The 17138-nt window shown below is 46.2% G+C and overlaps 1 protein-coding gene across 1 annotated transcript in view; it reads left to right on the forward strand.

Moving 5' to 3' along the window:
• SOGA1 (suppressor of glucose, autophagy associated 1) overlaps nucleotides 1-14871 on the forward strand; it is a 76994-nt gene extending 62123 nt beyond the window's left edge. The window contains exon 15 of the mRNA XM_057702270.1: nucleotides 6778-14871. Within this exon, the coding sequence (XP_057558253.1) occupies nucleotides 6778-6930 (153 nt within the window). The 3' untranslated portion in view covers nucleotides 6931-14871. The remainder of the gene's footprint in view (nucleotides 1-6777) is intronic.
• Nucleotides 14872-17138: the final 2267 nt, after the last annotated feature.

Genomic DNA, 17138 nt, shown 5'->3' on the forward strand with positions numbered 1-17138 from the left:
TCTTCCACCTCTATATTGCCTCTTCCCCCTTCCCCTCCCCACTGGTAACCACTATTTGTTTGTTCTCTGTATCTGTGGGTCTGCTTTTTTTGTTATATTCACGAGTTTATTGTATTTTTTAGTTCCCTATATAAGTGATATCATACAGTGTTTGTCTTTTCTCTGTCTGACTTATTTCATTTAGCATAATACCCTCCAAGCCTATCCATGTCACTGCAAATGGCAAAATGTACTAGTAGTTGAGTAGTATTCTGTTATATATATATACTGTACCTTCTTTATCCATTCATCTGTTGTTGGACACTTACGTTTCCATCTCTCGGCAATTGTAAATAATGTACAGCAGCACTTTTAATCATTATCCCTGTGTGTTGGTAATAGGAAAAAATTAGAAACTACCAAAAATAGACATTAAAAAAAAAAGTTGGATAAATAAATTAAGCTATTTCCATTCAGTGGAATAGTATATGGCCATTAAAAAGAAGGAAATCTGGACATACATAATGATAGTGTTCATGTTTTGCAATTACAAAATAGACTATAGGGGTTGAGATCATTTTGGTAAATGTATGTGTGTGCAGTGTTTTGAGAATTTATCTTTCATGGACAACGTTTACTTTCTTTTTTTTTTTTTTTTTTTTTTAATTTTATTTTATTTTATTTTATTTTTTTGGGGGTACACCAGGTTCAATCAACTGTTTTTATACACATATCCCCATATTCCCTCCCTTCCTTGACGCCCCCCCCCTCGATTCCCCCCCACCCTCCCTGCCCCAGTCCTCTAAGGCATCTTCCATCCTCGAGTTGGGCTCCCTTTGTTATACAACAACTTCCCACTGACTATTTTACAGTTGGTAGTATATATATGTCTGTGCTACTCTCTCGCTTCTTCTCAGTTTCCCCTTCACCCCCCGCCCCCTCCCATACCTCGAGTTCTCCAGTCCATTCTCTGTATCTGCTTCCCTGTTCTTGTCACTGAGTTCATCAGTACCATTTTTAGATTCCGTATATGTGAGTTAGCATACAATATTTGTCTTTCTCTTTCTGACTTACTTCACTCTGTATGACAGATTGTAGTTCTATCCACCTCATTACATATAGCTCCATCTCATCCCTTTTTATAGCTGAGTAATATTCCATTGTATATATATGCCACATCTTCTGTATCCATTCATTTGTTGATGGGCATTTCGGTTGCTTCCATGTCCTGGCTATTGTAAAGAGTGCTGCAATAAACATGATGGTACAAGTTTCTTTTGGGATGATGGTTTTCTTTGGGTATATGCCCAGGAGTGGGATTACTGGATCATATGGTAGTTCTATTTGTAGTTTTTGAAGGAACCTCCAAATTGTTTTCCATAGTGGCTGTACCAACTTACAGTCCCACCAACAGTGCAGGAGAGTTCCCTTTTCTCCACACCCTCTCCAACATTTGTTGTTTCTAGACTTTGTGATGATGGCCATTCTGATTGGTGTGAGGTGATACCTCATTGTGGCTTTGACTTGCATTTCTCTGATGATGAGTGATGTTGAGCATCTTTTCATGTGTTTGTTGGCCATCTGTATGTCTTCTTTGGAGAAATGTCTATTTAGGTCTTCTGCCCATTTGTGGATTGGGTTATTTGCTTTTTTGGTATGAAGCTGCATGAGCTGCTTGTATATTTTGGAGGTTAATCCTTTGTCCGTTGTTTCATAGGCAATTATTTTTTCCCATTCTGAGGGTTGCCTTTTAGTCTTGTTTATGGTTTCTTTTGCTGTGCAAAAGCTTTTCAGTTTTATGAGGTCCCATTCGTTTATTCTTGATTTTATTTCCATGATTCTAGGAGGTGGGTCCAAAAGGATGTTGCTTTGATGTATGTCAAAGAGTGTTCTGCCTATGTTTTCCTCTAGGAGTTTTATAGTGTCTGGCCTTACATGTAGGTCTTTAATCCATTTGGAGTTTATTTTTGTGTATGGTGTTAGGAAGTGTTCTAATTTCATTCTTTTACATGTTGCTGTCCAATTTTCCCAGCACCACTTATTGAAGAGGCTGTCTTTTTTCCATTGTATACTCGTGCCTCCTTTGTCAAAGATAAGGTGCCCATATGTGTTTGGGCTTACTTCTGAGTTCTCTATTCTGTTCCATTGATCTTCCTTTCTATTTTTGTGCCAGTACCATACTGTCTTGATCACTATGGCCTTGTAGTATAGTTTGAAGTCAGGAAGCCTGATTCCACCAACTCCATTTTTCCTTCTCAAGATTGCTTTGGCTATTCGGGGTCTTTTGCGTCTCCATACAAATCGTAAGATTTCTTGCTCTAGTTCTGTGAAAAATGCCATTGGTAATCTGATCGGGATTGCATTAAATCTGTAAATTGCTTTGGGTAGTACAGTCATTTTCACGATGTTGATTCTTCCAATCCAGGAACATGGTATGTCCCTCCATCTGTTTATGTCATCTTTGATTTCTTTCATCAATGTCTTAAAGTTTTCTGCATACAGATCTTTTGCCTCCTTAGGCAGGTTTATTCCTAGGTATTTTATTCTTTTTGTTGCAATGGTGAATGGGAGAGTTTCCTTAATTTCTCTTTCTGCTCTTCCGTTGTTAGTGTATAGGAATGCAAGAGATTTCTGTGCATTAATTTTGTATCCTGCTACTTTACTAAACTCATCAATGAGTGCTAGCAGTTTTCTGGTAGAGTCTTTAGGGTTTTCTATATATAGTATCATGTCATCTGCAAAGAGTGATAATTTTACTTCTTCTTTTCCAATTTGGATTCCTTTGATTTCTTTTTCTTCTCTGATTGCTGTGGCTAACACTTCCAAAACTATGTTGAATAACAGTGGTGAGAGTGGACACCCTTGTCTTGTTCCTGTTCTTAGAGGGAATTCTTCCAGTTTTTCTCCATTGAGAACAATGTTGGCTTTTGGTTTGTCATATATGGCTTTTATGATGTTGAGGTAATTTCCTTCTATGCCCATTTTCTGGAGAGCTTTGATCATAAATGGATGTTGAACTTTGTCAAAAGCTTTTTCTGCATCTATTGAAATGATCATATGGTTTTTATCCTTCAATTTGTTGATATGATGTATCACGTTGATTGATTTGCGTATATTGAAGAATCCTTGCATCCCAGGGATAAACCCCACTTGATCGTGGTGTTTAATTTTTAAATGTGCTGTTGCAGTCTGTTAGCTAGTATTTTGTTGAGGATTTTTGCATCTATATTCATCAGTGATATTGGTCTGTAGTTTTCTTTTTTTGTGACATCTTTGCCTGGTTTTGGTATCAGGGTGATGGTAGCCTCGTAGAATGAGTTTGGGAGTGCTCCGCCTTCTGCAATATTTTGGAAGAGTTTGAGAAGGATAGGTGTTAACTCTTCTCGAAATGTTTGATAGAATTCGCCTGTGAATCCATCTGGTCCTGGGCTTTTGTGTGTTGGGAGATTTTTAATCACTGCCTCAATTTCTGTACTTGTGATTGCTCTGTTCATGGTTTCTATTTCTTCCTGGTTCAGTCTTGGAAGATTGTATTTTTCTAAGAATGTATCCATTTCTTCCAGGTTATCCAATTGATTGGCATATAGTTGCTTGTAGTAGTCTCTCATGATGTTTTGTATTTCTGAGGTGTCCGTTGTGACTTCTCCTTTTTCATTTCTAATTCTGTTGATTTGCATCTTCTCCCTTTTTTTCTTGATGAGTCTGGCTAATGGTTTATCAATTTTGTTAATCTTCTCAAAGAACCAGCTTTTAGTTTTATTTATTTTTCTTATGGTTTCTTTCCTTTCTTTTTCATTTATTTCTGCTCTGATCTTTACGATTTCTTTCCTTCTGCTCACTTTGGGGTTTCTTTGTTCTTCTTTCTCTAGTTGTTTTAGGTGTAAGGTTAGGTTGTTTATTCGATCATTTTCTTGTTTCTTAAGGTAGGACTGTATTGCTATAAACTTCCCTCTTAGAACTGCTTTTGCTGCGTCCCATAGGTTTTGGGTTGTTGTGTTTTCGTTGTCATTTGTTTCTAGATACTTTTTGATTTCCTCTTTGATTTCTGTAGTGATTCCTTGGTTGTTTAATAGTGAATTGTTTAGCCTCCATGTTTTTGTATTTTTTGCAGTTTTTTTCCTGTAATTGATATCTAGTCTCATGGCGTTGTGGTCTGAGAAGATGCTTGATATGATTTCAATTTTCTTGAATTTGCTGAGGTTTGATTTGTGACCCAAGATGTGATCCATCCTGGAAAATGTTCCGTGTGCACTTGAGAAGAAAGTGTAGTCTGTCGTTTTTGGATGGAATGTCCTATAAATATCAATTAAGTCGAGATGGTCTAATGTGTCATTTAAAGCTTGTGTGTCTTTATTTATTTTCTGTTTGGATGATCTGTCCATTGATGTAAGTGGGGTGTTCAAGTCTCCCACTATAATTGTGTTACTGTCGATGTCCCCTTTTATAGCTGTTAGCATTTGCCTTATGTATTGAGGTGCTCCTATATTGGGGGCATAGATATTTACCATTGTGATATGTTCTTCTTGGATGGATCCCTTGATCATTATGTAGTGCCCTTCCTTGTCTCTTTTAATAGTCTTTACTTTCAAGTCTCATTTGTCTGATATGAGTATTGCTACTCCAGCTTTCTTTTGACTTCCATTTGCATGGAATATCTTTTTCCATCCCTTCACTTTCAGTCTATATGTATCCCTTGGTCTGAAGTGGGTTTCTTGTAGGCAGCATATAGAAGGGTCTTGTTTTTGTATCCATTCAGCCAGTCTGTGTCTTTTGGTTGGAGCATTTAATCCATTTACATTTAAAGTGATTATTGACATGTGTGTTCCAATTACCATTTTCTTAATTGTTTTGGGTTTGTATTTGTAGGTGTTTTCCTTTTCTTGTGTTTCCTACTTAGAGAAGTTCCTTTAGCACTTGTTGTAAGGCTGGTTTGGTGGTGCTGAATTCTCTTAACTTTTGCTTGTCTGGAAAGCTTTTGATTTCTCCCTCAAATCTGAATGAGATTCTTGCTGGGTAGAGTATTCTTGGCTGTAGGTTTCTCTCTTTCAGGACTTTCAGTATATCCTGCCATTCCCTTCTGGCCTGCAGAGTTTCTGTAGAAAGGTCAGCTGTTATCCTGATGGGTTTTCCCTTATATGTTGTTTGTTGCTTTTCTCTTGCTGCTTTTAATATTTTTTCTTTGTGTTGAATTGTCGTTAGTTTGATTAATATGTGTCTTGGTGTATTTCTCCTTGGGTTTATTCTGTATGGGACTCTCTGTGCTTCTTGGACTTGGTTCATTATTTCCTTTCCCATGTTGGGGAAGTTTTCCACTAGAACCTCTTCAAATATTTTCTCAGACCCTTTCTTGTTTTCTTCTTCTTCTGGGATGCCTATAATTCGAATGTTGGTACGTTTAAGGTTATCACTGAGGTCTCTGAGGCTGTCTTCTAGTCTTTTTATTTTTTTATCTTTTTCCTGCTCTGTGGCGTTTATTTCTCCCATTCTATCTTCCAACTCACTTATTCGTTCTTCTGCCTCAGTCATTCTGCTGGTTAGAGCATCTAGAGTATTTTTAATTTCAGTTATTTTGTTATCCATTGCTGTTTGTTTTTCTGAGTTCTTATGAACTGTTTCTTGTACTTTCTCTAATTTGTTATCGAGATTTTGTATCATTTTTACTATCATTACTCTAAATTCTTTTTCAGGCATTTTTCCTATTTCCTCCTCATTTATTTGGTCTTGTGGGTTTTTTTCCTGCTCCTTTGCCTGCATGGTGTTTCTTTGTTTCCTCATGGTTGTCCAAGCTTTTGGGGTTGCTTGTCCTGGTGATAGAGGTGTTTATAGAAGACTGTCCAAGCCTCAGACTAATGTCCAAGTATTGGATTAGACGAATATTCAGTCTAGGAAACACATACATGTATAAGACACACAATTATTGAATCCGTTAGGACATAAGGCTCTAGAAAGACCTGACAGAACCCCAGTGTGCTGTCAGATATTCAGAGAGAAACCCAGCAGAAATTGACAACTGAAACAGAACAAATCAGAGACAAAAGCAAAAGCAAACAAACAACAAATAACACCCTACACATACAAACATCAATCCAGGGAGATTTTGTAAGCTAGGATCAAATATAGAAATGAGCTGGAGTACCACCAGAGAGAATGGAGAGTCTCAGAATGTAATTAGACAACTGTACTAAGAACTAAGATAAAGACAAAAGCCTAATATTAATACCAAGGCAGTGCATCATCTGGAGAATAGAGCAAGGAGTCTGAGCAGACCGATAGTGTTGCTTATAAGTATGTTAAGATAAAATACACTTAAAATGGCTGGAAGAAAGGGGAACAGAAGAGCGTAATGTGGTTGGAAATATGCAAAGAAAAAGAAAGGAATAGAAGTGTATTAAAGAAAGGGATGAAAGGAAAGTATGAAAGATATTTTGTCCGTACTACCAAAAACTTAGCTAGATATAGAAGTATTTAAAAAGGCAAAAAAAAAAAAAAAAAAAAAGAGTAAAAAATATCCTTAAAAAATTATGTTGTAAAACTTGTAGATCCCTTAGGGCTCAACGTTTACTTTCTTCTCTGTATATTCCAGAATGTATTACATTCTGGGATGTAAATTTATGAACATTCGTTACTGCTCTAATGGGAGAAAATAATTTTTTTAAATTGGTCCAGAGAGGGGCTGCAGCCCCTGGGAACTGGTCCCTGGGTGCAGCTGAGTCCAGATTCCTTGCCTGGCTGGCCACCCAGTCCCTGGTGGGGTCAGTGCCTCCTGGCTCCTCCTGACTTCTTCCTCCCTCCTCCCAGGATGCTGTGTGTGACTGTAGCACCCAGTCTCTCGCCTCCTGCTTCGCCCGGCCATCCCGCTCTGCCGTCCGCCAGTCTCCTTCCAAGTGCAGGCTGCACCCTTCAGAGTCCGGCTGGGGTGGGGAGGAGAGGGCAGCCCCCCTCAGCGAGTGACAGAGCAGCCGAGCTTCCCACCTCAACCAGCCCAGTCCCTGAACAGCTAAAGGGCACCAGCCGAAGGGAACCAGTGGAGAGGAGACGAGGCGAGGGGCCCGTGCCCCCGGCATCTTTTGCCCTGGAGGGGCAGCAGCTGCACCACTGCCACAGAAGAGCTTTCCCATCCAGGTAAAGCGGGGTCTCCTGCTGACCGCTGGGTGGTGATCTCTGACTTCCCAGGGGAAAGCAGCGAGTGGGAGAAAGGCCAAAACTGGGCTTCGGAGCCTCTCCAGAGAGATCCCTTGGGGGCTGATCCCTGGGTTGTAAGGGAAGGAGCCTTGCCTGGTTCTGTCCACACCCACTTCTCAGAAGAGCCAAGGAAAGGATACACTTCCGGCTATGCCCCTCAGGGAAAAGTGCTCACAGAGATGTTCCCTGCCAAACACATCCCTCTTCATGGGGAGGAAACACCCATGAGAAGAACAGGCTTTACTCTAGGGCTCACCGTGGGGTTCTTGATGGAGCTGAGCTGGGCATCACCCCATCCCTTTCTTCCTTCCACCACCCCCTTCTCCCAGCCCTGCTGCTCTGGATGGCCGCAGCTGTAGGGGACATGATAGGGCAGTAGCCAGGGTCAAGTATCCGCTTGGAATCCTGGAGCCCTGGATCTCCCTGCCCATAGCCTGGAAGCAGCAAGAACTAGAAGACGAGGTAGAAGTGTGTGGGGCTCAGGGTCAGGGAGCCACTGGAACTGCCTTTCTTGCCAAGGTGACTTGGGGGGCCCAACCTTCCCAGGAGACTCCTTGAGGACAGAAATAGGTAGAGTCCATCTCAAGACCTGGTGCACAGATAAATAAATGCCTAACTGCCCACTGCCTTGATCGCTGGGGACTCTTTCCCCAGCACCCTGGAGGGGCACCACATCTCCACTGTGTTTACATCCTGTGGCTGGTGGAGGGCAAAGATGTTCCCAGTGAGAGACTCCCAGTTGGCCAGATCAGGCCGAGGAGCATTCCAAGAGACGGGTGCCACAGGACATGGCAACAGACTGGGGCCTGGAAACACATTTCTTGCCTAGGTTGTTTATTTGAATTTTTCTTACTATAAATATTTAAGGTGGTTTTAGTTTATTTTAATAATTTAATTTACCCCAAAGCCCCTAAGGTAATTTATTGGAGGTTGACACATGTATTCTCGCCACCGGGACAATGCAAGGCTTTAACACGACGGATGGGCACGGGGTCCCCCATGTGGATGAAATAACTCAGCAGCCAAGCTCTGGTCTCCTGGTCAGGTTTGGAGGGCCGCCCAGCAGAGCTGGAGCCCTGCAGCTTGCTCCCCCAAAACGGCTGACCCTTTGGCCTCAGAGCACCACTTTATACTCAACACCCGGTACTTGCCCAGCCCCCAGCCGTGAGTCTGTAAATGCTCACAGACAGGGTGGAGGGCTGGACCAACGTCACCACTTCCCAAACATTTTCCGTTTTCATTTTCATTTTCCTCCCTCCCTCCCTCTGACACCTTTTTTATTTTAATGAGTCAAACGTGGATTACTAAGGCTTTATCAAGAGCACGGAGAGCTCTCCAAGTTCCCTAAGTGAGAACTCGCAGGAAAACAGGACTGAACTTCGAGAGGGTTGTTTATTGCAGCTTTGCACATGGATCTGAGAGTGTCTGCCAGCCTGCCTCAGTTCTCACCAGCCTACCAGCCTTTTCACCAGCCTCTCTCCTTAGCCTTATGGACTCTCCTAGCTCGTCTCCCAGCCCCAACTGCACTGCCCACCCTTCCCCATGTCCCATATGAGCTGCCTGAGCCATCGGACAGATTGCAGCGTGGCTCATTGCAGTGTGGTGACAGGGGGTGGGGGGTGGGGATGGGACTCAGATGGCCTCCCCTTTGGTGCCAGTGAACTCATTTTAGTTGCACACACGCCCGCACACCTGCGTGTAACTGGCTGGGGGCTCAGAGTGGAAACACCAGGATAAAGTGGCTTATCTGTGAATTCCCCATCAGAAAGACCAAAAGTGAACAGCTTTGCTGGTTTGCCCCCAGGACTCAGGAGGTGCATCTGCGCTCCCACCCACCAGCTCCCAGTCTTGCCCTTTCTGGGGCACCTGGACCAGTTACCCAAATTCCTTTATCTCTATTCCCTTTTGGCAGAACTTTGGGGTCATGTTAGTGCAACCAGCCACTTCCTCATGCCATAGTGACCTGTGAGGGCAGAGCGGGCAGGCCAATGGAGCCGCAGGCCAGTCCCTTCTGGGATGCCTCTGATTCCACCCAAGAGGTCAGGGGGCCCCTCCCAGGTTATCTCCAAGTGAGGGGATTCACATAAGGCCACAAGCCACCAGAGGCCTTCTGCCACCTCCCCGAGCTGCAGAGGGCCAGGGAGGCTGTGCTTCTAGCCTTGGGGAGAAATCCTCGTGAAACCTGAACCCTGCGGACCGCTCAGCCTTACTGTCGTTTTCATCCAAGATGTCGTTCTCATCCAAGATCGTCCTTGCATTCTGGTCTTAGTACCTGGCCGCCCAGCCCTCAGCCAGTGTCGGAGGCCTCAGACCTTGGTTTTCAATAAAGTCCCTTCCTCCTGCCTCTGCATGCCACTGTGCAAGGTCACTCATCACTGTTCCTACAGAAGCCTCTGACGTGGGGCTTGATGGGGTTGAAAATGTTATGTGTAAATATTGGTTTGGTTTGATTTCTAGCATTTTAATTAGTAACTGGTTATGTTTTCTTTTTTGGGGTGGGGGGTTGGTTTGTAAAAACTCTCTACTCTCCTGGAATGTAATTTCTAAGTTTGTTTGTTTTTTCAAATGCTTTTTTAAGTCTTGGTAACATTCCCAAAGCAGAAACTGCCTGGCCCGCTGTGGGGACTCCCCTGGAGCACTGGGTCCCAGGAAGGAACACTGCCCTTTTCCTGTTTCTTCCCCTTCCTGCTACCCCTTGCCTTTTTACTCCTAGCAACTTCCTCTTCCTTCTCTTCCTCCTCCTCTATCCTTCTTTTTCCTTTCCTTCCATCTCTATTCTCTTCAGCCAAAGTCCCAAGGAACCCTGGGGCCCTAATTCCCTACAGACCCCTAGGCTTGGATCCATTGTGTTGGCACCAGTTGGTTGAGGGGAAACGGGAGACTAGTTGGCATGGTTGACTCCAAACTGGACGATCTTGTGTTTCTTATCTCTGAGCTCTTCCCACAGCCAAATTAGACCCTCCTGGGGGCAGTGATGTCTGTATTTGAAATGAAAACCAAACCACTTTGACACATCAGTGGTCCCTAGATCACACATGCACAAGGCATCAGTATCCAAGCCCCTGTCACCCTGGCAGCCCTTTCCCCCCCAATTTTTTCCCCACCAAAGGCTGACCAATTTTAAAAACCCCTCCAAGAGGTCTTGCTCAAAACGGCCCCTCCCCTTGGTCTCCCTGGGGACACTCCTCTACCAGCTGCTCTTCCCAGGTGACAAAGTTGAGGGCCCAAGACCTGACCCTCTTACATTCTTACTGCCATGTGGCTCCCTTGTGCCTGCCCCCACGCACCTTTCATGGTTTCATCCCCTGGCCTGTTCTCCTCTTGCCCATCCAACTTCCAGGCCCTTCCTGCCTCTCCTCTGCCATCTAGAATGCCCCCCCACCCCCCGTGCAGCTTTGCCAGCTTTCCAGCCCCACCAGCCCCCACCCCCATACACCCCTCCTAGAGCACGTTGCTATTTAGAAATTGCTTCCCCATGCCATATCTCCCTCAGACTTCTAAGGGCCAACTCTGGGAGGCAACCTTGGCAAGATAGGGGTTAGTGCTCCCATTTTACAGATGAGGAAACTGAGGTGCAGGTCTCATCCCAGAGTTACCTAACTGGGAAGTCATCAAGTTTAGACTGGAACCTGGGTCCACGGGATTTCCCAGCCCAACTCTGTTCTGCTTGTTGTGTCAACCCACTGCCCTGCTGGGGGCTTTGTGCAGGACACCAGAACGTGCCACTGCCCAGCTCAGACATAAAACCAGTCCACTCTGAATCACTGGACTCGTGCATCCCAGAGGGTGGTGTGGGGACCCCCTGCATCAGAATCCTCTGAGGGCATGCCCAAAATGCAGCTTCCTGGGCCCCACCTCATCCTTTGGGCCAGGAATCTGCGTATCTAACAAACTCCCAGGGAGATCCTCAGTACCAGTGGGCACACCATTGATGTTCACAGCCCTGATCATTAGGCCATCTTTCTTTTAACTAAATAACCATGATGTTATATCTTAAAAAGAGCACTGAGCTGGGCATTAGGGGACCAGGTCCTCAACCCAGCTCTGATTTGGGTTAATTATGCTGAGAATTTCCAAAAAGCACCAGAGGCAATTCACGATCTTAGTCATAAGCTTCAGTAAGACAATAGAAAAAAAGGTCAAAAAGCAAGAGGAATTATCATTCCCAAGATCTATCTGGATGTTAGTCCCATAATCCTGCAATTAAATTTTACTCTTGAGTTTCCTGGCAGCCACAGTAAAAAGGGAAGCACATCAGGTTTCATAACTGTCGTCATTCTGTCATGGGAAGTAACCATATTTGCCCCAGGAGACAAACTCTTCTACTGCTAATTTAGAGCATGTGTCATTTCTTCAAAGCCCACTAAGCTGGTTGCAGTGTGAACCTAAGATGCAAGGATGTTTCCCAGGTTACAATTTTCAAAATAATAATAAACTGCCACCAACTTGAAGGACCTTGGCCCCAGAGCATGTGGCTAGTCTGTGCCTCAGTTCCTCCAGCTATAAAGTGGGAGAATGCCCTACCTCGCATGGCTGTGCTGAGGACCAGATACAATACTGTGCCTGTGAATCTACTTGGGAAAACATAAGATTCTACACCAATGGGAAGTGGTCTGACCACACTCATTCTCCCCAGGCCAGCACCCTAAGTGCCCTGGCCCTGGGGGTGACACACCCCTCACTAGTCTTGGTGAATAGAAAGGGTAATAAACTGGATCAACCCCCTCACTTTTTCTTTAATTGTATGGCAACACATACATAACATGAAACTTACTGTTTTAGCCATTTTTAAGTGGCTTTAAAAACATTCACAATGTTGTACAACCATTACCACTGTCCATTTCCAGGACTTTTCATCACCTCAAACTAAAACTCTATACCCACTAAACAGTAATTCCCCATCCCTCTCCCCCAGCCCCTGTAACCTCTATTCTACTTTCTGTCTCTATGAATTTGCCTATTCTAAGCACTTCATATAAGTGGAATCATACATACAGTGTTTGTCCTTCTGTGTCGAACCCCTTCACATTTTTGGATGAGGAATCAGGCCCAGAGAAGGGAGAGAGGGGCTCACCCAAGGTCAGACAGCAGGTTAGAGGCAGAATCAGGACCGGAACCCAGGTTTCCCGACTCCCAGCAGGTTCTGCATCCCCATGGAGATGAGACCCCCATCTACCATTCCGTGGTCTTGGTTGAACCCCTTCCTCTCTCTGGGCTCAGTCTGTTTGCTTCCCACCACCCACCCATCCTCTCTTTTATCATCTTCCTCCAAAGCTTCACCTCCTCCTGCTTCCTCTTCTCCGGCTGATTCCCACCCGCAGACCGAGTGGCCCTGACCCACGCCTAGGTTTTCCTCATCTGAGCCCTGGGCTTCTTTGTAGCACCCATCCCTCAGCTCTCCCAGAATGGCCTCCCCACCTCTGTTAGCCACCCATGGATTTCCCTGTAACCTCAGCAACCCCCTTCCCGCCCCCTCAACCTCACATTTCCATCTTCCCGTGTCTGTGGCCTCCCAATTTCAACTGTCTGCTTTCAGATCTGGTTGTATGTCCAGGGTTCTGTTTTATTTTGTGTTTTCTCACACCAAAGGGGGCACCTTTCTCCAACACCTCAGGCTGGGCTTGGCCCCAGTAACCCCCCTCAAGGCCAGAAAGATCCCCCCTGAATCCCACCCTTGAGCCCCATTTTCTTCTGTCCACAGCCTCCCGACAAGACCCCAGCACTTTCTACCAGGAACTGAGGGGGACTTAGACCTCCATTGTGGCCTCCTCTATTCTGTCCAGACTTGCATGGCCTTGTTTGGAAAGCAGACACAGCCTGGCTTGGGTTTTTCTCTCCCTGGCCATCTGTCTGTCCGTCTGACATCCCACCATCCTCTCCACGTTCCCCTGAACCTCACCGCCTCTGGAACAGCGTGCCCTGGCAGAACCTGTAGCCCACCCTAGCACTCCTCCTTACCCCTCCCAACAGTGTTTGCAGTTCGCAAAGTCCACAGACATAAGAACCAGAGGGGACTGGTGCCGTGACGCTGGGCCTGAGTCCCCTGCCCAGGGCTCCTCCCTACCCCTCCTGCACTCTTTTTGGACCCTACCTTGTCTATCCCATCAGCCCTATTCCTCTTTCTTCCTGCCCTTCACCAGCCCCCTGGATCCCAGGTTCTAAGGAAAGGAGCTTTGGTTTCCCCTAAGCATCCTAAACGGCCGAAGTCGTCAGGGCCTGGCCACCTGGTCAGTCTCCATTCGGATACCACCCAAACTGCTCCCATGAAAAGGAACCTCAGCCAGGAGTCTGGAGACCTGGCCCAGGTCTGGGCAGACGTCTTAACTTCTTTGTGTTTGGCTGGTTGCATGATTTTATGAGCATGAGCATGGTCCTTAGGGTCCCAGAGCACCCCCCGTGTTTTGGGGTCCTGCCTCACCATCCTCTCTCCACTAGGCCCTGGTATCCTGGCTCCTCTCTCAGCTCTGCCACTTAACTCTGTGCCTTAGTTTACTTTTCCGCACAGGGGGTTCACCACAAGTCTATTCCCAGCAGCTTCCCAGACATTTTGGTGCCTCTAAGGCAGGGCCTTGCCAGCTGTGGCCCAGCTCCCTGGCACTGTCTTGGGGCACCAGGTCGCTGAGGGTGAGATGCCTGGAGGTTCTCAAAGAAGCAGGAGCGTCACCTGGGAACTTGATAGAAATGCAAAGTATTGACCCCATTCACAACCTACAGAATTAGAGCTTTGGTTGAGGATGGGGGAGCAGCAAGCGAGGGTTTAACAGGCCCTCCAGGGGATTCTGATATACACAGGAATTTGCCACCTGCTCATCTAGACCAGCAAATAGTGTGGCCTGGTGACGGACTGAGACTGGTCCTGACCAGGAACAGGTGGGAAATACCAACTTCATCTGGACTTCTGAGAGATTGGGAACCCTCCCTGCCCCTACCTAAAGCAAAACAGTTTCCTCTTCCTGGAAACTGGGGGGCTGGGAAAAGGCATACTGTTTTCCTTTCCCTGCACCTGGCTTGGTTCCAGTTCTGCCCACCTCTCCTGCTTGTCTGGGTTTTACGAAAGGTTGTGTAGGGTTGTGCCAGCCAGGTGGGGGGTGGGGGTCCTGTGGGGGGCGGGCAGAAGACAAAAGACCCTGGCAAAAGACTGACTGTTTATCCCTCGGGAACCTCACCATAGGCTTATGGCCTCTCTTCAAATGGAAAGAAACTTAACTCCTCAAAGAAAGAATACTAAACCCCCAGCCAGCTCCTCTTCCTCCTTCTCCCACCTCCAGGGAGACCTTGTAGACAGTGCCAAAAAACAGCTCCAACCCCCAGCAGCTGGGGAAGAGAGCCAGAAGCTGTCCCTCCTCCTCATCCTGGCCCCCCTCCCCAACCCCTGCCAATACTGTGAAGCCCCCTTCCTGACCATCCTGGTTCCCTGGTGTGGACCCTGCAGTTGTGGGCTCTAGAGGATCCCCCAGGGAAAGGCCTTTGGGAGGGAAGGGACCAAGGGCATCCTTGGGCCAAACTGTCCACCTCTCCTGTCTGCTGTTTCTCCTCCCTACTCCTGTCTTCAAAAGGCTCCTTCCCAGGATGGATTGGGTGCTAGGACAACCGTGGTCCAATCCGCCAGCTCTCCTTGTCCCTGTGTCTTATTTCAGACATGAGAATAACTGTACAGTGTAAACTTACAAAGGGTTTTTAATGGTTGTAGATTGGAAATAAAGTATGTCATATGAAAAGTTTCCATGGACTTGGCCTCTTCTCTGATTTCTCATGTCGGGTGGGTGGGGTCCCCACAAGATTTGAAACTTGACTCTACCCCGCACCCAGTTGCCTTGGAAGGAGGTGAGCCCTGGGAATGCCACAGCCAACTGGCTGGTTTTGGGTCACTTGGGAGGAGCCACCAGGGAGGGGTTCCCGGCTACCGACAGCTGACACCTCAAAGTCTCCCATGAAGGGTGGTATGGCCACTGAGAAATAAATACAGAATCATCAAAAATGGAACTGAGGGAGGGACTTCCCTGGTTGTCCAGTGGGTGAGATTCTGCACTCCCAATGCAGGGGGCCTGGGTTCAACCCCTGGTTGCAGAACTAGATCCCACACGCGTGCTGCAGCTGAACATGCCACAACAAGGATCCCATGTGGCACAACGAAGACCTGGAGCTGCCAAAATAAAGTAAATAAATATATATACACATATATTTTTTTTTTACTGGGATTGAGGGAATTCCGTGGCGGTCCAGTGGTTAGGACTCCATGCTTCCACTGCAGGAGGCACGGGTTTGATCCCTGGTCAGGGAACTAACATCCCGCAAACCACAGAGCACAGCCAAAAAAAAAAAAAAAAGTAAGTGAAGCTTTCTACAAAAGACTTTCAAAAATTTATCATAAAAAAGGACATGGGGGCTTACCTGGTGGCGCAGTGGTTAAGAATCCGCCTGCCAATGCAGGGGACATGGCTTCGAGCCCTAGTCTGGGAAGATCCCACATGCCAAGGAGCAACTAAGCCCATGCACCACAACTAATGAGCCTGCACTCTAGAGCCCAAGAGCCACAACTATTGAGCCCACGTGCCACAACAACCAAAGCCCGTGCACCTAGAGTCTGTGCGCCGCAACAAGAGAAGCCACTGCAATAAGAAGCCTGCACACTGCAATGAAGAGTAGCCCCCACTCTCTGCAGGTACAGAAAGCCTGTGCGCAGCAACCAAGACCCAATGCAGCCAATAAATAAAAAATAAATAAAAGAAAAAGGACATGGATTAATTATCTATTACAGTATAGTTAATTATCCCCAAACACTTATTATATCACAGGTGCTGTGGGTCAGGAATTCAGGAGCCGAGTAGTTCTGATTCAGGGTCTCCTGAGGGTGCAGTCAAGTGTCAGTCAGGCTGCAATCATGTGAAGGCATGACGGGCTGGAAGATCCAGTCGCAAGGTGGCTCACTCATATGCCCAACAAGTCAGTGTTGGCAGGCGGCCTCAGTTCCTCCCGACGTGGACCTCTCCATAGGGCTGCTTGAGCATCCTCACAACATCGCAGGTGGCTTCCCCCACAGCAAGTGATACATGGGAGAGCAGGCTAAAAGTTACAATGTCTTTTATGACTAAATATTGAAAATCACACACTATCATTTCTGCAATAGCTTATGGGTTATACAGATTAGCCCTATTCCTTGTGGGAGAAGATTGTACAAGAGCATGAACACCAGGAAGTGGGGATCATTGGGGGCCATCTTGAAAGCCAACAACCACATGAAAACTATACAGATCTCTTTTTTGAGGACCTAACAATAGCCAGGCCTGTGCTAGGCATTGAGGATAACAATATATGGGTCTGAAAGACAGGAAAGCCAGCGTCAATGGCCAGAGGGAGCCCAAGGTGCTAGGGAGCCAAGAGGAATCAGGAAAGGCTGCAGAGGGATATATGAACTGATACCTAAGGTTGAGATGCTGACCAGATGAAGGAGATGGTGGTGTGTTGTAGGCAGGAGACAGAGAGGACATGTTCCAGGGAGAGAAAACAGCATGTGTGTAAGCCTAGTAAAAAGAAAGCAGAGCGGAACTGGGGACCTGAAAGAAGTCACTGGCATGGGGAGTGATGAAAGAGGCTAGGTCAGATCACACAGTGCCTTATGAGGGAAGGAATGTCCACATCCTGTGGACAGTAGGGAGCCACGTAAGAAATGAAAGCAGGGAAAGGACATAGAGGATGTACTGGGTCTGGATTCCATGAAGCAGTATACCTATTGTGCCCCAGGACAGCCAGTTCTGGCTGTGTTCTGTTCTTGGGATACTGACACGCAGGTTAGTAGTGGAAGGAGCTGGGTGAGCAGAGAAGGAACTGGGCTCCAGAAAGTGATATTCAGGGAACAAAGAGCAAATCTCTGCTTTCAGATGTCTGTTGGGAGCCAACATGCTGGAACGAGACGGTGGAAACTTCAGGAAGGCAGAATTCTGCCTACTGCCAGAAAACTCTTCCAAGGACCACAGCTG

The sequence above is a fragment of the Hippopotamus amphibius genome, chromosome 12, assembly GCF_030028045.1.
Source record: "Hippopotamus amphibius kiboko isolate mHipAmp2 chromosome 12, mHipAmp2.hap2, whole genome shotgun sequence".
Taxonomy (NCBI): Eukaryota; Metazoa; Chordata; class Mammalia; order Artiodactyla; family Hippopotamidae; genus Hippopotamus; species Hippopotamus amphibius.